This window comes from Protopterus annectens, chromosome 8.part1 (genome assembly GCF_019279795.1).
Source record: "Protopterus annectens isolate FY-2018-M chromosome 8.part1, PAN1.0, whole genome shotgun sequence".
In the NCBI taxonomy this organism is placed as follows: domain Eukaryota; kingdom Metazoa; phylum Chordata; order Ceratodontiformes; family Protopteridae; genus Protopterus; species Protopterus annectens.
The window spans coordinates 141,374,178-141,396,642 of NC_056742.1; the positions used below are offsets into that span (position 1 = coordinate 141,374,178).

The window sequence follows — 22,465 nt, forward strand, 5'->3', positions numbered from 1 at the left end:
CCCTGCAGCAAATGCAACCAGCAGCTGTTCAGATTTCCTGAGAGGCTTGGTCCTGTCCAAGTAAAATTTAAGTTGTTTGTGCACGTCCAAGGAGTGCAGTATTCATACCCCCTTTGTTCTGTGGATTAGAAAAGAAGGTTGGCAAATGAATGGACTGATTAAGGGCCACACTGGATACCACCTTGGGCATAAAGGAGGGATTGGTCCTGAGGGATACCCTGTCTGCATGAAAGATGATGAAAGATGATGAAAGGCTCCACTGCCATGAAGACCTGTAATTCAGACACCCTTCTTGCTGAAGTGATGGCTAGGAGGAAGGCTGTTTTCCAAGAAAGAAATTTCAATTCTGCATTTGCAGCTGGCTCAAAGGGAGGTAGAGTGAGCTTTTCCAATACAAAGTTAAGGTCCCAGGCTGGAGTAGGGGCTCTCCTGGGTGGTCTTAAGTTTTTGGCCCCTCTGAGGAATTGCTTCAGCAGTGGATCAGAGAAGAGGGGTGGATCTGTATTATAATGAGCTGAGATGGCGGAGGCATGGATTTTGATGGAAGAAAAGGAAAGGCCCTTGTGAAGCATCTAAGTTAAGTATTGAAGAATGAACGGTAAATTGGGCACAGTTTTGTCCATTCCCTTTGTTTGGTTCCAGGAACAGAATCTTTTCCACATTTCAGCATAGGAGTTTCTAGTACTATGCCTCCTTGTCTCCAGAATGACATCCATCACTTGCTTACTGAGTGATGGTAAAGGAGAGGTCATGTAATTAGCCAGGCTGCAAGGTTCAGGGTTTGAAGCTGTGGGTGCAGAATCTGGCCCTCCTGGTGGGACAGCAGGGCAGGGGCCTGAGGCAGATGCCATGGTTTCAGAAGTGACACACTGCACAAGTGGGGATACCAGTGTTGACGTGGCCAGTCTGGTGCAATAAGTATTGTCCTTGGTTTGTCCTGTTTGATCTTTAGTAGCACTTTGGAGAGGGGGAAAGGCATAAACTGATAGGTTTAATAGTGAATACACTTTTTTAACAGTTGATGTATGTGATCTTCACAGCTCAATACCACATGAGGAAAGAATCTAAGCAACTTTAGCTATGATGTGGAAACATGACGCCCTTACAACAGACATTAAAGTAGTGGAAGAACTTCTTACTATAACACTTGAGAACAACTACATTTCATTTGAAAATGAGATTTTTTTTACAAAAAATTGGGATAGCTATGGGTTCACCAGTGGGTGCTAGCTTTGCTAGCCTTGTTATGGCCTACTGGGAACACCAAAACATCTTTTCTGATGTTAATATAATGGAATCTATCCATTTTTACACACTTTTTTAGATGATATTTTTATCATCCTTAAGGGAGATGAAATAAGAGCTATGAACGTAGTGGAATTTTTTAACAACAGTAGCAACTTTTTGAAATTTACAAGCAACTTTAGTAACAACACTATCTCTTATTTAGACATCCAGATAAAAAAAAGTAGATTGTCATACAGCAACTATCTACAGTAAGGAAACATATTCTAACATATTCTTATATTTTACAAGTTCACATCCCTACTATCAAAAAAAGTCAGTCATCAAAGGCCAGTTAGTTCGGGCAGCTAGGATAACAACAGTTGAGAGTGACTTTTTGAATGAATGTGAACACCTAAAAAGGATGTTTATGCAGAGAGGTTACCCAGAAAGTACAGTTGTGTACACTTACCATAAATGTAGATGTTCAAGTGTATTCACTGTTGCAGTCATTACATTTGGGTAATCTGCTCCCAGGTCGCCCTCAGTCGGCCTGAATAATAAAGTCTTGGGTCCTGTGTCAGTTGCTGTCTCCTCTTCCATGATGTCAAGTCATCAGGGGTATAAAACATGGAGCCAATGCCATTTTATTCAGTTTTTTTTCTTGCCCCAGATGTCAGGTGCCCCCCAAATGGGGAGCAAAAAAAAAAAAAAAAAAATATATATATATATATATATATATATAAAAACAGAAATATATATGTAAATGCACTTTTGGCAACATAAACTTTACCTTCAACTAAAAGCAAATACACCACAAAGGCTTTAGAATATAGTGATGGAAAGAGAAGTTTATAGAAAAGGGGGATGGCAGGTGGGTAACCCGGACTGCAACAGTGAATACACTCGAACATCTACATTTATGGTAAGTGTACACAACTGTACTATGTTCTTCGTGTTTCACTGTTGCAGTCATTAGATTTGGGTAGAATCCCAAAGCTATGGATGGAAGGATGGAACTAGATAGCATTAGGAGTGGCTATAAGGCCCTGCAGAACTGCAGTGGCAAAGCCTGCCCTGTATTTGGAGAAGAGAGGCAAATGATAATGCTTTGTGAAGGTATGAACAGAGCTCCTAGTAGCAGCTTCTAGAATGTCTTTGGTTGGAACTCCTCTGAGAAAAGCCGCTGAGGTAGAGGCAGCCCTGGTGGAATGTGACCTGATCCCGTTGGGCACAGGTTTACCATGGTGCAAGTAGCAGAAATGAATGCAGTGGCTTATCCATTTAGAAATAGTCTACTTTGATATAGCCTTCCCCTCTGATCCTGCAGCAAATGCCACCAGTAGTTGCTCAGACTTTCTGTTGAAGTAGAATCTTAGTTGTCTGTGTATGTCCAATGAATGCAGAATCTGCTCCCCCTTGTTCTGCGGATTTGGGTAAAATGTTGGCAGGTGAATTGTTTTGTTAAGAGCCACGCTGGATACAACCTTAGGCATAAAAGAAGGATTGGTCCTGAGGGACACCCTGTCCGAGTAAAATGTAATAAAAGGCTCCACAGCCATGAGAGCCTGTAGTTCTGAAACCCTTCTTGCTGAAGTGATTGCCGAGAGGAAAGCTGTTTTCCAAGATAAAAATTTTATATCCGCAGTAGCTGCTGGTTCAAAAGAAGGCAGGGTGAGTTTTTCCAGCACAAAATTGAGGTCCCATGCAGGAGTTGGTGATCTTCTGGGAGGCCTTAAATTTTTGGCCCCTCTAAGATACTGTTTAAGCAGAGGATGAGAAAAGAGGGGAGGCTCCGTGTTGTAATGAACCGAGATGGCAGAGGCATGGATTTTTATTGAAGAAAAAGATAGGCCCTTGTCAAGCATCTCAGTCAAATATTGTAAAATCTGAGGAATATTTGGCTTTGCTGTGTCCGTTCCTTGTGCTTAGTTCCAAGCACAGAATCTCTTCCATATATCAGCATAAGATTTTCTAGTACTAGGCCTTCTGGCTTCCAAAATGACATCCATCACAGATTTACTGAGATATGTTGTTTGAATAATTAAATGATCAGCCATGCTGCAAGGTTCAGAGATTGGAGCTGAGTGTGCAGAATTTGATTGTTCTGCTGAGACAGTAGATGAGGTATTTGAGACAAGTACCAAGGAGGAAGTTGAGACATATTCCTTAGAATTGGGTACTAGTGCTGGCGAGGCCAGTCCAGAGCAATTAGGATCAATTTTGTTTTTTTCTTTCTGACCTTTAGTAAGACCTTGGAGAGAAGAGGCAGAGGGGGAAAGGCACAGACTGATAGGTTTTTCCAGCTGAAGGATAGGACATCCACTTTCCATGCTTGTCTGTGATAAGTCCTTGTGCAGAATATGTCCAGTTGATAATTTTGGGGAGAGGCAAATAGATCTATGTCTGGGTTCCCCTATTTCTGTGTTAACATGCTGAAGATTTGTGGATCCAGTTTCCACTCGTGCAGGTCCATAAGATTTCTGCTTAGGTCGTCTGCCAGAGTATTTTGTTTTTCCTGGCAGGAATTGAGCTTGAAGATAAATCAAAGCTGTGTTCCACAATGCCATGGCTAGTCTGCAAAGGGGGTAGGAATGTGTACCCCCCTGCTTGTCTATGTACCACATAACCATGGTGTTGTCTGTCTTTATCAGTAGTTGTCCTGGATGAAGTAAGTCCTTGAAAGCTGTCAGAGCATTCTGAACAGCTAGCATCTCTTTCTGGTTGATATGCAGATGCATTTGTTTTGGGCTCCATTTGCCCTGAATGCATCTCCCTGCCAGGTGGGCCCCCCAAGCATAGTCTGATGCATCTGTAGTTAGGGTTTGAGTGGCAGGGGGTAGAGTGAATGACAGTCCCTTGTTTTGGTGACATGTCTCTGCCCACCAAAGAAACTCCTGTTGCAGGCAGGTAATGAGAGGAATCATTGTTTCCAGACTGTGACAATGTTGACTCCATAAACTTTTTAGTTTCCATTGAAGTTTCCTCATATGCAGTCTTGCATATGGAATTAGTAGAATGCAGGATGCCATGAACCCCAAAGCCTGTAGAATTTGTCTTGCAGATAACTGGGTTTTTGTTGCCATTTGTTTGAAGTATGTTTTCAGTTTCCTTTGTTTGTCTGGTGTAAGGTAAGCCATCTGGGCAATTGTATTCAAGCTTGCACCCAGGAATGTAATTATTTGAGAGGGTACCAGTTGGGATTTCTTTTCGTTTATTGTGTACCCTAGACATGTTAGAAGCCTTTTTACAAATGCCAGATGTTGAAGAAGAGTGTCCTTGTTCTCTGCTTGAATGAGACAGTCATCCAGATAAGGGTAAATTTGTATACTTCTTTGTCTGCAGAATGCAACTACTGGTGCCAGGCACTTTGTAAAGACCCTGGGGGGCAGTAGATAAGCCAAAGGGCAGTGCAGAGAATTGGTAATGCATAAAACCTGCCTTGAAGTGGAGGTATCTTCTGCACGATTCCCTTACTGGAATATGCAGGTATGCCTCTTTTAAGTCTAGAGTCACTAACCAAGTGTTTCTGCTCAGCATAGGCAGTAGCTGTTGTGGAGCCAGCATTTTGAATTTTGGAATGTCCAGGAACATGTTCAAAATCGATAAGTCCAGTATTGGACGCCAGGCATTGTCTTTTCTGGGTACCAGGAACAGTCCTGAATAAACACCTTGTCCTTTTTCCTTTTCTGGTACTGGCTGAATAGCCCCCATATCCATGAGGGACGTAACTTGTTTCTGAGCCTCTGGCCATTGATTTTGTGGCAGATCTGGCCAACTGTTTGGAATTGGCAAAGTATGGAAATGAAATCTGTACCCCTGGGATACTATGTTTAATACCCAATTGTCCTTGGTAATTAACTGCCAATTTTGAGCATGAAGTGCTAATTTTCCCCCCAAGGGGGCTGCCAAAAGATAAGTGCTTGGTGAAGGTAGAGGGAAGTCATTGAGACTGCTTACTGTAGGGTTGTGCTTTGATTTCTCCAGATTTGGAGGTGGAGGCACCCCATTGCTTTGACCTGTAAGAACCCTGTGATTGGCATCTAGAGCCTTTTGAGCACCTGAATTTGCCTTGAGAGGCTCTGTTGGACACAGGAAAGGACCAATGTTTAGTAGGCCAGTGCCTACTGAACCTGGGTGGCTGCACTTGTAAGAAATCTTTTACAGTTTGCATAGATTTAGCCTTGTCTTCCATTTTCTTTAAAACCTCTTCTGCCTTATTACCAAACAGAGTATCACGCTGCAAGGGGGCATCCAACAATTTAGCTTTAACATGATCAGGCAGACTTTGCTCCTTGAGCCAGGCATGCCTTCTAATCACAGATCCAGTAACTGCGGCCCTGCAAGAGGCCTCCAAGGAATCAAAACCACATTGCAAAGTATGCTTTCCAACCTGTTCTGCTGAATGCAATAATTCCTGTAATTCTTTATTTTCCACACAATCAGAAATCAACATAATTTTCTGTTTCAATAAGCCCATACCATGCTGTTGATATTTAAACATATGAAACTGGCAGTTTAAGGCCCTAATTGCCAAGGTTGAAGACATATAAACCTTCTTTCCCCATCTGTCCAGCACCCTGGAATCTCTATCAGAGGGGGTGGGATTTTTGGCTGTAGGGGCCTCTACACCTTTGGGACCCTGTGAGATAGTCGCAGGATCAGCAGCAGGATTTTTGAATAGAAATTTGTGGGAGTCAGGAGCCCTGTAATATCTGTCTGACTTACTAGGAGCTGGAAGTAGGGAATCAGGAGCCATGCTTGATTCTGAAAACACATAATCAACAATGTCTAATACAGGAGATATTGCCAAAGGCCTATGCTGAGGAAGAAGAAGGAAAGTCCTAAGCCTCTTTTTTTGATTCAAAAATATCCTGACTCTCCCAATGAAAATGTTCCCTTAAAGTATGCAAGGTTTCACCAAAAGAATAATCCTCAGAAGGAGATGCAGATGGAATGGATTCTTCTGCATTTGAATCCTCATAGGGTGGAATAGAAAATTCCTGATCAGAAGAGGAATCAGAAGAAATGGAAACCTGATCTGAAGATTCATAATCAGTGTCTTGCCTAGGCCTCTTAGCTGGGGGGGTTGGGAATCCCTGATCAAGGTAATTAAATTGTCAGCCATTTTGATCATCTGTTTTTTAGGCATAGGGGCCTGAGCATATGGCTCGTGTGTCAGTTTTTTATACATAGAAGATGTTTTTTATCTTGTTTTTTTAGACTGGCATCGGTTTTATATAAAAATGTTGAGGTGTTGAGGCCTGAAATCACCCTCAGAAGCCGGTGCCTGCTCAGTGGCTCCGGACCCATCCAAGGGAGAGACATCCATGGGTTCAATACTCTGAGAATCTTATGGCATACCGGACTCCGCATGGTCTCGGTAGAGTCCTGCGACTCAAAAGTAGCGGGTATCAGGGGCTGAGAAAGCACCTCACTGAGTACCGGCGAACCAGTGACTGGCTTAGGAGAAGTTTCGTTGTCAGTTTTGGACCTCGATTGTCTGTCTCTGTCTTTTTCTTTGTGTTTTTTGTGAACTCCGGTAGTCGGATTGCTAATCGACGACATTTCAGGGTAATTAAATCTGGATCCAAAATATTTAGAGGCAAAAATATACTGACGCTTAATAGTGCATTGGTTAAATCTAGCACAAAACCGACAGCAAGGCACATCATGATCTGGGCCTAGGCAAGGAATACAGTACAAATGAAAATCCTTATGAGGTATTTGCTTCCCACAAGTAATGCAATTATTAACTTTTACTGACATCGGTAAGGACTGAAGAAAATACTGCCAGGAACCACCACGATAAGTAAAGATGAATTTATTTTGAAACAAAACAAGCGCTTTCACGCATTAATATGCGCTTCATCAGGTTACAAATTACACAAAAATAAATTCGCTTTATATAGTAAAACCAGCTTCAATCAAAAACAATTATCAAATTTTTCAATTAATTGATTAAACATAATTGTTAAAAGGAGAAACACCCATTTTCAGCATCATCTCAATCAGCAAGTTAAATACTGGGTTGTAAACACAAAAAGCATTTTTCACCATTCTAAAACAGTTCTAAACGTGCAATATGCAATATCAAGGCTTCATAATCTATAAAGCCGCTAACATCTATTTTTACATTAAATCATAACCATTTCATGTAGCACATCACATTTGAATTATATAGCTGCATGTTGTAGATAATGCACATTGTATTATTTAAATAAAACAAGCTAAGTTAGCTGTCATGAACTAATAAGCAGTTTGCATCTTCTAAGTGATACACATTGTGTTGTTTTACGCAAAACTGCCTGGACCCATTACCAATTATAAATCAAAGCAACTGATAGTTATCTTGATTTTACTTTTTACAATTGATTAGGTCCGTGAAAAAACAAAACAAATTTAAAAATAACAATATTGTTATGGCGCATGATATACTGCATATTCATATCTCAGTCACCTCTTAATATGGCGTTTACCATAGGAGACATTAGCTATCCATACTGATCTAAATATAACACCCTGAACCTATTATAAAAGTAGATCACCACATTCCAGTGCTGCTCCAAATATGTAAAACAACCTAAACCTATTGGCAGGACTAAGTCAGGACGAGACAACTAATAGTTGTTACTATAATTATTCTTCGTACAACTAATTAGATCTATGAAGGACAGATAACATAAAAACGCCAATATAACTATAGCATATAGAGGCTGTGTGATTTATATCTTAGTCACATCTTAGTGTGACGCTTGTCATAAAGGTCATCAGCAATCATAAAATATTGTAAGACAATAATTAAAAACAACCTATAAATTTTACTAAGATGATGTTAATGCCATTAAATACTATTCCTATGTGTGACTACATCAAAAGCATAATAGTAATAGCTTAAAGTTAAAAATGCATACCATTTATTGAGAGAATATAACAGCAAATATTTATATCTATGTTAAAGGCAACGACATAGTATACCAAAACAAAAACAGATACTATTTGTATGGTATGAGTTTCATAATATGTCTTGTATCATTCATAATAAGAAATGTTCTATAGCCAATGAAGCATAGATAGTGTCCTGCTATACTTCTACATGATGCACAGAAGCGAAGGAAAATGTGCACCAACCAGTTATACAGAGGTCACTCTTATAATGATAAATGTTATATTTCCAGGGTATAGAACAAGATCAACATAGGTCTGTCACGCTCTAATATAGTAGCTCAATTAATATTATGATGTTAGATTACGATCATAAATAAATCTCCAAAATTCTATATGTATGCCGACATCCATTTAAATTTATATATTCCGCCTTATATATGGGACTTAAACTTTTGGGGAGAGGCAAAAAAACATGCTTATTTTAATCATAAGCATCGCTATGATAGAAAATGTATAACATTACACATAATTATTCAGTGTTAAGCATGTTTCATACTTTTGATTATACATGTAGCCTCATTCATAGTCAAGACGAAATCTATCTTATAGAGCATACAGAAGGTAAATAAAAGACTTCGGCCGTTGCTTAGTTTATCAAAAAATTACCCCCATAAAAATCTATGTCAAAGCTGATGACTCAGCTTCCCGGTGTGAGCAAAATATCTTATCCGGGTTTTATAGTCAAAAACATAATTAATATATATATAGAAATAGTCCCTTGTTAGTTTATATAAGCATCAAGAGAAGTATTCGATCAGTGTTCAACACACATGTCTGCTTGCTGGAATTAAAAAAATATATAAAGCCGCTAACTTAGAGCAAGCTAAAACATTAATACACAGTAGTGTTAAAATCTAAAGTCACTGGCCTTAAATAAGTTGTAGCATAGATGCAGGGCGCTCAAGCAAAAACAAACATTAGGTAACCACTAGGTAACAATTAGACCATATATATGTAGATATATAAGCAAAAATAGAAATGAGAGATATTGTGTTACACCTGATATTAAAATACTATCTTGACTCCAGTATCTCTGGTAAAGTTAGTAGAGAATTAATTCACCAGGCTGGCATAATCACACATTTTCAAGGGACTTCCTTTGAAATGTTTATCTAGCTGGAATATGGAATGAAATCACCCTCAGAAGCCGGTGCCTGCTCAGTGGCTCCGGACCCATCCAAGGGAGAGACATCCATGGGTTCAATACTCTGAGAATCTTATGGCATACCGGACTCCGCATGGTCTCGGTAGAGTCCTGCGACTCAAAAGTAGCGGGTATCAGGGGCTGAGAAAGCACCTCACTGAGTACCGGCGAACCAGTGACTGGCTTAGGAGAAGTTTCGTTGTCAGTTTTGGACCTCGATTGTCTGTCTCTGTCTTTTTCTTTGTGTTTTTTGTGAACTCCGGTAGTCGGATTGCTAATCGACGACATTTCAGGGTAATTAAATCTGGATCCAAAATATTTAGAGGCAAAAATATACTGACGCTTAATAGTGCATTGGTTAAATCTAGCACAAAACCGACAGCAAGGCACATCATGATCTGGGCCTAGGCAAGGAATACAGTACAAATGAAAATCCTTATGAGGTATTTGCTTCCCACAAGTAATGCAATTATTAACTTTTACTGACATCGGTAAGGAGCAAGAAAAAGTTTCCCCAATGAGGTACTTAGCTTGAGTTGAAGACTTTGGTTCTGAAACTCGAATACGAAAATTTCAGGAGTCGGCCGACCGGCACGTGTGAACTGCTTCTGCTTCGGGCACCGCACGGCAAGAAAGACTAAATAAAATAGCGTCGGCTGCATGTTTTATGCCCCTGACGACCTGATGTCATGGAAGAGGAGACAGCAACCGATGCAGGACCCAAGACTTTGTTATTCAGGCCGACTGAGGGCAACCTGCCAGCAGATTACCCAAATGTAATGACTGCAACAGTGAAACACGAAGAACATCCATTGTTAATAGATTTAATTTCAGAAGTAACTAGGAAAAGATCGTCAGGTATTTATAAACCAATTTTACAAATGAAAGAAACACAAAATATTGTTGCAAATCAAGGAAATATGGACATTATAATAGAGGATCAAACTAGTAGTAATTTTAATTTGAATGATGTTAACAACAAGAATTATAGTACTAGTTTTATTTTTATATTTAGCCTGGAAACATTTGACCTCAAGAAAGTAATTTTGAAGAAATTGAACTTGTTGACTAATGATAAACATATAGCTAACAAGATAGATTCGAAGCCAAGATTTGTATGTAGAAGGGGACAAAATTTAAAGAACTTGTTAGAAATACATGACACAAGTTTCACTAGAACTTCTGGGATGTTAAAATGTGAGTCATATAATTATTGTGGGTTTATTGCAACAGGGCAAAAATTTAATATAAGGAACAAGACTTATTATATTAAAAAGAGATTTACATGTAATACAAAAATGGTGGTGTACTTAGCCCAATGTGACTTCTGCCCAGCATTCTATATAGGAAAAACTGATAGAAAATTAAAAGAAAGGATATACGAACACCTTTACAGTATCAGTAAAAATAAGATACAAAATGTTTAGCAAAACATATAGAAGAAGAACCTACTCATAAATTTAGGTTTAGGGCCATTGATCAGGTTAGGCAAGGACTTAGACAAGGCCCTAATTCCCTTCTGCTAGAGCAAATGGAGTTGCTGTGGCAACTTAGGTTAGATGCCCATCATTTCCCTGGCTTAAATGAGAAATGTTCTATCCAGACTTATCTGAAACTTAAGAACTTGTACAGATACGAAGAAGGCCCCTTGGTATTCATATTTACCCTTACTTAACATTTTTATTATAAAGAACATAACTGCACCTGGTTTTTACTGTTATAAATAACAGGCACAATTAATTAAGTATAACATTAGGAATGTAGAGAAAATAAACTGTATTAGATCTATTTATATATGCACACACATTTTGTAGCATTTATGTAGTAGCTTCATTAGAGTACTTATTGTAAATGTTTTTCAATCATAAGAAAATGTACAAATGAGGTTACTGTAAATGAGTGAAAAGGTTTTAATTGTTACCAATTTATTATGTAAATTATTTTGTCACATGACTTTTTGAATGTATTTAAACTGTTTTTAACTTGAATTGAATTGTTTTTATTGTCTGAGGAAGTCAAATCATTGCATTTGACGAAAAGCGCTTTATAAACTTTTTTTTCCTACTACCTCGAGTCTGTGTTCTTTGGGACCTTTTAGAAACTTGACATCCACTTTCCAAGCTTGTCTGTGGGGAGTCCTTGTGCAGAATTTGCCCAATTGGTAGTTTTGAGGGGAGGCAGACGGGTCAATCTCTGGGCTCCCTCATTTGATTCTCAAAATGTTGAATATCTTTGGTTCCAGCTTCCATTCATGTGAGTCCATGAGATTTTTGGTTAGGTTATCTGCCAATGTATTTAGCTTGCCTGGCAGGAATTGAGCTTGTAGGTGCACTTGCTAGCTCAAGGCTGTGTTCCACAGAGCCATGGCTAGTCTGTAGAGGGGGTATGAATGGGATCACCCCTGCTTGTTTATGTACCACATAACAGTGGTGTTGTCCATCTTCACCAATAATTGTCTTGGAAAAATGTGGTCCTTGAAGACTGTCAGAGCATTCTGTACAGCTAACATTTCTTTCTGACTGATATGCAGGTGCAACTGACTCGGGTACCATTTGCCCTGAATGCACTGCCCTGCCAAGTGAGCCCCCCATGCATAGTCTGAGGCGTCTGTTGTTAGGGTTTAGGCGGCAGGGGGGTAGAGTGAATGGCAGTCCCTTGTTGTGGTGGCAGGCCTCTGCCCACCAAAGGAACTCTGTCTTTAGACAAGGTATGATAGTAATCATTGATTCTAGGTCCTGAGAATGTTGGCACCATAAGCTTTTTAGATATCATTGTAGTTTCCCCATATGCAGTCTTGCACATGGAATTAGTAGAATGCAAGAGGCCATAAACCCCAGGGCTTGCAGTATTTTCCTTGCAGATAGCTGGGTCTTTGTGGACAGTAGTTTGAAGTAGGCTGTCAAATGAACTTGTTTCTCTGGCGTGAGGTATGCCATCTGGGAAGTTGTATTCTAGCTTGCTCCCAGGAATACAATTCGTTGGCAGGGTACTAGGTCTGATTTCTTTTCATTTATGGTATACCCCAGAGAAGCTAGTAATTTCTTTACAAATTTCAGATGATTTAAAAGTATGTCCTGGCTTTCTGCCTGAATTAGACAATCGTCTAGGTATGGGTATATTTGAATATTTCTTTGACTGCAAAATGCAATGACTGGAGCTAGGCACTTTGTGAATACCCTGGGTGCAGTAGATAAACCAAAGGGGAGTGCAGAGAACGTGCATGTAGCCTGCTCTGAAACATAGGTATCTTCTGCAAAATTCCCTTATTGGGATGTGCAGGTAGGCTTTCTTTAAATCCAGTGTTGCCAACTAGGCATTTTTGCCTAGCATAGAAAGCAGCTGATGAAGAGTTAGCATTTTGAATTTTGGCATTATCAAAAAAGTGTTTAGGATAGACAGGTCCAAGATAGGACGCCAGGAATTGTCTTTTCTGGGTACCAGGAAAAGTCTTGAGTAGAAACCTTGACCCCATTCTTCTTCTGAGACAGGTTGAATAGCCCTGATTCTTAGAGGAGAGAGAACTTGCTTTTGAGCATCTGCCCACTGATTTGGGGGTAGGTGTGGCCAACCGTTTGTGGTTCGTAAGGAGTGGAAGTGGAAGCTATATCCTTGGGAAACTATATTTAAAACCCATTTGTCCTGGGTAATGAGTTCCCAGTTTTTTGCATGCAGGGCGATCTTTCTCCCTAAAGGAACATTCAGTTGAGCAGTGCCTGGAAAGTTTAAAGTTAAGTCATTGTGACAGTTTACCAAAGGAGGGTGTCTTACTACTTCCAGCTTTGGAAGCGGGAGCTCCCCACTGCTTAGGCCTGTGAATACCTTGGGACTGAAGCCTGGGTGGTTTGCTGGTTCTGGGTTTGGTCTGAGAAGGCCTGGAAGAGGCAGTAAAGGACCATTTCTTAGAAGGCCAGTGTCTTCTAAATCTGGGAGGTTGTACTTGTAGGAAATCTTTAACAATTTGCATAGATTTAGCTTTTTCCTACATCATTTTAAGTACTTCTTCTGCTTTGTTGCCAAACAAGTGGTCTTGTTTGGAGCATCCAGTAATTTAGCTTTAACATGATCTGGCAAAGATTGCTCCTTAAGCCAAGCATGCCCTGCAAGATGCCTCAAATGAATCAAAACCACAGTGCAAAGTATGTTTTCCAACTTGTTCAGCAGAATGCATTTAATCCTGTAATTCTTTATTTTTTAGCACAGTCAGGAATCAACATCATTTTCTGTTTAAGCAATCCAATAATATGCTGGTGATACTTTAACATATGAAACTGGCACTTTAAGGCCCTAATGGCCAAAGTTGCAGAAGTGTATACCTTCTTACCCCATCTGTCCAGGGCCCTGGAATCTCTATCCGAGGGGGTAGGATTTTTGGCAGTAGTAGCTTTAATGCCTTTGGGCCCCTGTGAAATGGTCTCAGGATCCACAGTAGGATTCTTAAAGAGAAACTTGTGAGAGTCAGGGACTCTGTAAATACCTGTCAGGTTTTCTAGGGGTTGGAGGTAAAGAGTCAGGAGCCAGGCTAGATTTTGAGAAGGCATCATCTACAATGTCCAATACAGGAGGGATAGCTAAAGGCTTGTGTTGAGGTAGGAGTAAGAATTCCCTAAGCCTCTTTTTGGAAATGGAGTAATCCTGGCTTTTCCAGCAGAAATGCTCCCTAAGAGTATGCAAAGTTTCACCAAAAGAGAAATCCTCTGGAGGGGAAGCAGAGGAAATGGAGTCTTCTGCATCAGAATTCTCATAGGTAGAAAAGGGCAACTCCTGGTCATCAGCGAAAACAGAAATTTCTGAATCTTGATCAGAAGAATCAGAAGGAAAATCAGTTCTAGGTCTCTTAGAGGGAGAAGGGTGGCTTCCCCTTATTAGAGTAATAAGGTCTTCAGCCATTCTTATCATTTGGTTTTTTTTTTAGGCATAGGGGCCTGACCATGTGGTCTGGGCATCGGTTTTCTAGGCAAGGATCAAGTTTTAGGCCTTGAAGAAGAAGATGGTGTCGGTTTAATATGCAAGTCAGTAGCCCTGAATTCACTTTCAGAAGCTGGTGCCTACACATCGGCTCCAGACTCATCCAAGGTAGAGACATCCACAGGTTCCACAATTGAAGAAGCATCTTGCAGCATACCGGACTCTGAATGGGTCTCAGTAGAGGCCTGCGTATCTGAAATAGCGGGTATCAGGGGCTGCGAAAGCACCTCACTGAGTACCAATGAACTGGCGACTAGCTTAGGAGAAGCGTTGTCAGCAGCTTTGGACCTATGCAGTCTGTCTCTGTCTTTTTCTTTGCATTTTTTCATAATGTCGGTAGTCAGGTGGCCTACCAAAGCCATTTCTGGATAATTTAACCTAGTACCAAAATATTTACATGCGAAAATGAACCAACGACGAATAGTTCGAGGTTTGAATAAGGCACAAAACCGACAGCGAGATACGTCGTGGTCTGGGCCTAGGAAAGGAATGCAGTACGAATTAAAATCTTTATGAGGTATTTGCTTTCCACAAGAAATACAATTGTTAACTTTTACTGACCGGTTTAGAGCAAGAAAAAGGTTCCCCAATGAGGTACTTAGCTTAGTTGAAGACTTCAGATCTGAAACTCGAAAACTAAAATTTCAGGAGTCGGCCGACCGGCACTCGCAAACTGCTTTTGCTTCGGGCACTGCACGGCAAGAAAGACTGATGTAAAGGCATTGGCTGCATGCTTTATACCCTTGACGACCTGACGTCATGGAAGATGAGACAGCAACCGACACAGGACCCAAGACTTTGATAATCAGGCTGACTGAGTGCAAGCAGATAACCCAAATGTAATGACTGCAACAGTGAAACACGAAGAACATTGGAGGGTGTTATACTAAGAAAGTGAGTGCAACCTCCTACATGAGGGTAGGCTGATGGACTTTCTCATCCAAGTTTGCCAATCTAAGATTATTTGCTGTTTTTTTTCTTATTTTTTCTTCCATACTGCTGTCGATGACTCCAAATTTCCCAGTGAACACTCCCACAGATTTCTATCCCAGCAGTTCCCAGTGCTTCAGTGGGTCTCTGTTGTGACTGGCATTGGGAGGATCTCCCAGACCTGCCAGGGGGACACCTACTTCTGGAGGCCTCTACTCAAAGACAGGCTGCAGGGGATGCACCATCAGGCACTCCAGTGTGGGGATGGAACAGATGAGTAACAGGGTGAGTGACAACTTATTCAATGGAAGTACTGAATGCAAAATCTGAAAATGACAAAATATTTATAAAGTTGAACTCAAAATACCTAAAAATAGTACAGAAATAATACACATGTACACTACACCAGTACACATTTAGAGTCACTTGGCATAGCCCAGTCAATGAATCATTAGGTTGAAGTTTCAGTGAGGTAAAGGATTTTTCAAAAATGGGTGAAGATAGAGAACCCCTTTAAGAGGCTGCTAAGCAGCTCTGCCTTCAAGAGGTTATGATGTTCAGGTCAGAGGTATGCAACTTTATCATGGTATAACTGAGAACCAAGTCATACGAGTGAGTGAAGTAGTTAAGGGTCAACTGCAGACTAAATGAATGAGACAGTATAGGTGGCTTATCAGCCCAGAGGGAGAACCTGTTCCACGTAGCCAGACAGATCTCACCATTGGGATGCTTCCCAATGGCTTTAATCACTTCTAGCACTCTTGTCAGAAGGTCAGGAAGCATCAGATAATATAAAGGAGTAGCCAAGTGTGGGGCTAGCTGTCATACCAGCTGAGGGAGGGGGGATTATAGTTGAATTGTTTTGGGAGAATTTTCTGCAATAGCAGGGTCCTGGCAGTCTCTAATCATACAATTCCTGGCCAGTGTTTTGCAGCAGAGATGATTTTTTTCCTACTTTTTTGCAGAAGGTGCTGAACCAGCAGGAAAAATGGAAATGTGTATTGGAATCTTCCATACCATGGGGAAGAAAGGGACTCCTGGCATCAAATCCCTCTTACGCTGCTGAACCAAGCAGAACTGGTGGATGAACATAACTTACTGAATTGTCAGCAGGCCAATCTACGGGGTGCTCTACTGTGGAAATCCTTGAACAGAGAAGGTTCCCTTATTTTTAGCTCCTGGACAGAGAATGCAGCAGTGAGTGAGGAAGCCCAGCATTACATCCAGTTATCAGAGAAGGTAGACAGTTGTCAGAATGATGTCCCAGTTTATGGTCTACTACTAGACAAACAGTACATATCTGCATAAGGATGCAAACATATGCCACCAATGGCATTATTGTCTGAACATAAATGGAGAGGTACTGGTTGTAACAGTCATTACAGATTTTCATCTTGAGAAATGCTGCTTTAAGCCCCATGTGGGTTATGTGAAGCCCCCCTGCTTCTTGGGAAATCAATTATTCCTGAACAGAGGAAAAGTCCAAGTGAAGTCACCAAACCTTTAGTGAAACTTCTTTTATATGGGCTAATGAATGGTTCTGCTGCATGAATGGAGGTCCACATGGAGACTGTTAATATCATTCACCACCCTAGAAGTCAGTTACAATGGTTTTATCACTAATAACTGGTGCATGAAAATGTAATGGCCTTAAAACTGCTGGCAGCTTTTTGCTTACCGCAACACCTACACTATCAGGTGTGTGAATGGAAACATAAAGATCATGGTCTCCATGAGGCCCATGAGGAGGAGTAGAAGACCTTGGAATCTCTGCATCCATGCTACTCAGGTTGTTAAAGCTTTGACTACTTGGGCTCCATCTATGTCTGGAATTATTAACACTGAAGAGTACCCTAGTCTGCCACTGTGGAGGCAGTTCTCTGAGTTTTTTTTAACACCTTTATTGAATTATCACTTAAGACATAGGCAAACATGCATTTATATAAAGGAGCACAAACCACGTTAACATGCTCATAATTACAAACATTGTACAACACGTATATTTTTTATATAAAATTATCATCAATCCAACATTACATAAATTGATCAATTCCTGCCTTCCCTTAAACTTCATTTCTCCTCCCAAACACTATTCTGCATGTATTTTTCCTACGATTTTCATTTTTTCTATGTAATTTGCTCCTAAACATTTGTAAAGATCACACTTCCAGTTTTTTTATCTGTTACAAAATTCACTACTTCAAATACAGATGATTTAGACTTTGATTTTCATATTATAGCAATTATTTTTTGGCAGCCACCAAAATTAAGCTTAACAAGGCCTTACTATGTGTCTAAGTACTTCAGATCCTGTATCCCAGCTCAAAAAATAATTTTTTTAGTTCCTCCAATTTGCTCACCCAACATTTCTGACAGAGTACTCTGTAGGGAGTTTTTAAAGTCTAAAAACCCATTACACTCTCAAAACATAAGTTCCTAGTTACCTCTTTTTCCCCATCATACCTCCACATTTGCCATCCACCTGACAAAAAATTCCCCAGTCAGCCTGGAGTACAACAGTACCCATGCAAACACTTCTAAGCAAAAATCCCATATCTTCCAGATTTTGTTTAATATTTGGGAGCCATACATATGTTCTCCCATTGCTTCCTTGTGAATTGCTTATCCAATCTCTCTTTCCAATCTTTTCTAACCTCCACTGATTGATTCCTACAGTTAACGTGCAATATTTTATATGTCACACTAATTATCCCTTTTTAACACCAGCTTCTGTTCTAGATTTAACTAAAAGCTCTACCACAGCAGGCCTTTCATTTAAGACTCCCATACTCCTTTCTCTTTGTCTATACTCTGATATCAATCCCTGACTGGGAAGGCAGTCCCTAGCCTGCAATCCAAATATCTTCTTGGCCTTTACCATTTTCTTATCTTTCCCTCTCCACTAATTTGCTCCCAAATATTTTGCTTCCTTTTCCAGTTTTCTCCAGTAAGTTCTACCCCGTTCTTGCCTATCCTCTGTATCACTAACTGCAGTCATCCCTATCAGCAGGTCTCTAAGCTTTGACCACACATAACTTTTCTCAACCTCTGGAGGCCACACACCATACACCACCTCCACCAAAGTTTGCAAGAACAGACTGGCCCACTCCAGGAATGCTACCAGGAAGTCACTTGATAGAGCTAACAGGAGCCAAACATCCAAGTAAGGGAATGCAAGGAGTTTCTTGTCATCTATCATCTGTATCACAGTGGCTAGCACCATGGTAAGTAAACACTGTTGGTAAACAGACAAGAAGAAAGGGCAACATCTTGTACTGAAAGTAAAGTCCATCTAAAACAATCTAAAAAAAAAAACTCCTACTCAGATCATCACAACTGATACACTAAAAAGTGTCCATCATGTCCAGCGACACAATCCTGCTGCAACAATGGCATGAATTCCTAGAGACTCGTTTTCTGGGAAGTGATCTATTCAATGTGCTCAGTGAACTCACCAAGGATCAGAATGGGACAGAGTAGCTCATCCACTTCTGAAAACGAAAAGGTGAGAGGTGAATTATTTTTTCTTTTTGTCTGAAGTGGGAACAGGCTATATGGTCTCCTTATGACTTGTCTAGGCCCATTCCAGAATTTCTGTGGAGATTGCCTAGTTCATGAACAGTGCACTTTCCTGGAAAGGTTCCAGCATCTCTAATGTGCAACTATGTCCATAACTTATCAGCTCATGGCAATGACTCTCCAAGCTGTGGAAAGCTCAGAGAACTGGTCTCCCTTGGGTCTTTCCTGGGGTGTACAGGAATATGTCTACTAAACTGGTACAGTCACCCTTTTGGGGATTTGCCAGATGGAGTTTGAGAGACAACACTACTTAATGCTAGCTGGCCATCTTCATCAAATAAGCACGCATTTTCTTCATGGGATATTAAGGAAGCCAAATAATTGGAAAGAGCCAAGGGTCATCATAGAAATCTTATATGGTACTTCTGTTGTTTCTTGCATGCTGCACCCAGAACCCAGAACCCAGAACCCAGAAAGCATTTTGAAGGAGTTCACAACTCCAGAAAGGATATCTGGGATGGCCTGCTTAAGATGATTTTTCAAGAAGAGCCTGACACATGCTATTCACTACAGATACAGCGTTGACTACTGTCTTGTCCAGTGCATCAGTACATATGGAATTGCAGCAGAGTATATAAAATCCCACTCTAGAAGATATCAATATGCTTCTTTTCCAGAGCTATCATGCATACCTCTCAGATGTCTAAAAATTTGTAGAATGTCCCCTGACTTTTTCCCCATCCTTCGTAAAATTTTTGATTTTTGGATAAATCACTGAAGCCTACAGCTAGTCAGTATAATGCCAGCCATTAGAGTTTTATGCTACTTATTATTTAGAAAATTCATGTTAATGTAACAATCTGCTGTTCTATTCACTTTATAAATAAATTAGAGTAATATTTAAAATTTGTCCCTGGCCTTTGTCCCTTTGTTATTTTTGGCTTTGTCCAGAATTTCTGAACAAATAATTTGATGAGAAATCTACCTTGATACCTGATTCAAGAAGGTTTGCCCGCATAATCGGAGTCTGGTCTGCAAAGAAGGACTGGTATAGAATAGATGAGAGTGAATTAAGAGGATGAGAGCTAATTAAGAGAATGAAATCCAGAACTACCACAGGAGAAAACTCTTTTTTCCATTCTATCCAGAATATTGGCCTCCTTATCAGCCAGTAAGGCAGAAAGGTGATTTGGTATCTGATACCTGCACTGTACTGAAGAGATCATGTAGGACTCTTCCTTGAGATATGTACAATGCCATTCTACTCTACCTGACTTTATAGAGATCATCATTTACCTTTTTAATAGCAGGAGAACCTGAATCTAAATGGCTTCCTGCTGATTAGTTTCTGTGAAAGTGATGATTCCGGGTTCCTCATTCTTATTCCTCGATTACTGGTTTAACCACTTTTGGGAAGAAGGTAGTAGAACAAAAGACTATCCCAGGGTTCACACCATAAGTCAAAGATTTCTCCAAAGATTGTGGTTATCTCATTGGAAGTTATAGGCAAGGAAAGTCTCACTATCCTTGGCAATTTCTGAAGCAACAGCTCCTAGATCTCCAGTATGCTACCCCCAGGAGAAAACTAAGAAGGTAGGAAAAGACTCCTCTCATGCCTATAGTGGTGGCACGGATTCACTTAAAGTGAAAAGCAAGAGGCAGATGGCTGGCATGGACAGATACTGTAGGGTAGGGTGAAACATCACTTCTCAGGGCAGTGTACATCTGGGATAGTGCTGGCTCATAAAACAAATTCACAAGGCCTGGTGCAGTTGTCAAAATGAGCTCTCTAAGGGTACACCCAACAATCAGGAGTCAAATTCTATCAGACAAATAACATGCACATGTCACATGGCTGGGTTGTCCTTGTGGATACAGATGGAACAGAATGAACTACGAGGTATCTGCTCATTGCTAACCAGTGAGATTTCATCAATTCACGGGGAGGCTGGAGTCAAACATATCCCAGTCCAGAGTTTGAACACACAGCATTCAATGGAGGACTCTAAATTACTTCACTTGATGTGTCTATTGTAGTTATGACTAACATTAAAAAAAAACCTGAAGTATCAAGCTTATAATGTTTTACCTTAAAGAAAAGCGACATGAAATATGCACATACCCTCTGAGAGTCATCGTCCCCATACTGTTCAATTTCTTCACCATAACATAATTTGTCATCAGCTACAGCACAGTAGTGGCGATTCCATTTCTGTAAAAACAAAATGCAAATGATTTTCTAAATGACAATAAAAAATGCAGTCTTTACTACGTATTTAATTATTTTAATAATTGGTTGTTTACAATCACAAATTCAGCAGCTTTATTTACAGAGATTCCTTATTAAAATAAGAAGTGAGGCAGACGTAGCAAGGAGGCAGGAAAATACAAGAGTAGAAGTTCACAGAAGTCATAGCAGGGTGGGGGAGAAGTCAATAACCTAGAGAAAGCAAATTAGAATCCAGTGAAAAATAACAAATTTCTTGTTTATGCAACGTGCAGTACTAATGTAAAGGTAAGTAAAAGGTAAGTAAAAGGAAGGGATAGGATTCACGACCATGTTGTATAAGGGGACTAGATGACTGGGAAACTGTACATTTAAAATGGCCATCTACACTTTAGAGACATGTACTAGATTGTATTCCAAAAATCTCCTCCTATAAAAGCCCACTACATTACGGTACTCATTAGTAGAGAAATACGCAAACTACCACTCTGCTAAATCTACATATAATTCCTTTTCGGCTTACTTACACTAAGAGACAGATATGTCCAAAAATATATCTTTAAATGCATTTTGTGCAAGTGGCACCTACAGCCTGTACAAGTTCAAGCAAGGGCTGGACAGCAGTTGGATACACAGAATGGGACAGAGTGAGGGGAGATGGAAGACAGGGCTTACACTGATGTACAACAGTATGTGTATCACAACAGCCATCACCTACCTCAGTCTGGTCTGGTACAGAAGCATCTGCTTAATGCCAGTTATCACTTTTATACAGCTTATGATGCATCTGCTAGGATATGGTGTGATTATACCTGGAGTTCTAACAGCTTCAAGGTAGTATTTCCTTTACAGGGAACTAGATGTGCATGACAAACTGAGTCCCTACATTCTTTTTCTAACAGCTCATTAGATAGCTGATCTATTTAGTTCACTCAGGTTTGGCTGGCTACTAGAAGCAATGCTTTGGACATTGCCGTTTGTTTTTGACTTATATGTAAATGCTCTCAAATATTAAATTTTATGGCAGGTCCATTGTAGGATCTTTTACTTCTGCCTTTTTATTCTTTTGGAAAATACTGGAAACCAAATGTTTCTACTAATATTAGTTCTCACTCCTCCTACCTTAAATTCAAGCACACTTGCAGATGTTTCAGTACATGAGGAATGTACAGTTTTGTGAAGGAATCACCATATAGGTTCCTAGGTTCATAGGTGTTTATTAGGCTAATGACCACAAGGGCCTTTTTAAGCCTAGCCATGCATCCCAAATATCTGACAAGTTCTAATATCCTTGATAAGTGTTAGGAGGGGTTTGGGACATGAAACATTTACAAACTAGGGCCTGGGAGATGATCCACTTACAGGTTGCCTGCATCCATTAGAGACATGGGTGCCAAACTAGGGATGAATTTCCTGTTCCCCATCCAATTGTCCAGGTTGCACTTGAATTGGGTTAGGGAGGAACTTTGCTTCACATGGATGGGGAGCCTGTTCCAGAGACAGGGTAA

The 22,465-nt window shown here is 40.2% G+C and overlaps 1 protein-coding gene across 2 annotated transcripts in view; it reads right to left on the bottom strand.

Annotated features, from left to right (window-relative positions):
• PLCG2 (phospholipase C gamma 2) overlaps window positions 1-22,465 on the bottom strand; it is a 1,878,649-nt gene that overhangs the window by 475,320 nt on the left and 1,380,864 nt on the right. For both annotated transcript variants that reach the window (XM_044081788.1, XM_044081789.1), the window contains exon 17: window positions 20,853-20,942. In XM_044081788.1, the coding sequence (XP_043937723.1) occupies window positions 20,853-20,942 (90 nt within the window). The remainder of the gene's footprint in view (window positions 1-20,852; window positions 20,943-22,465) is intronic.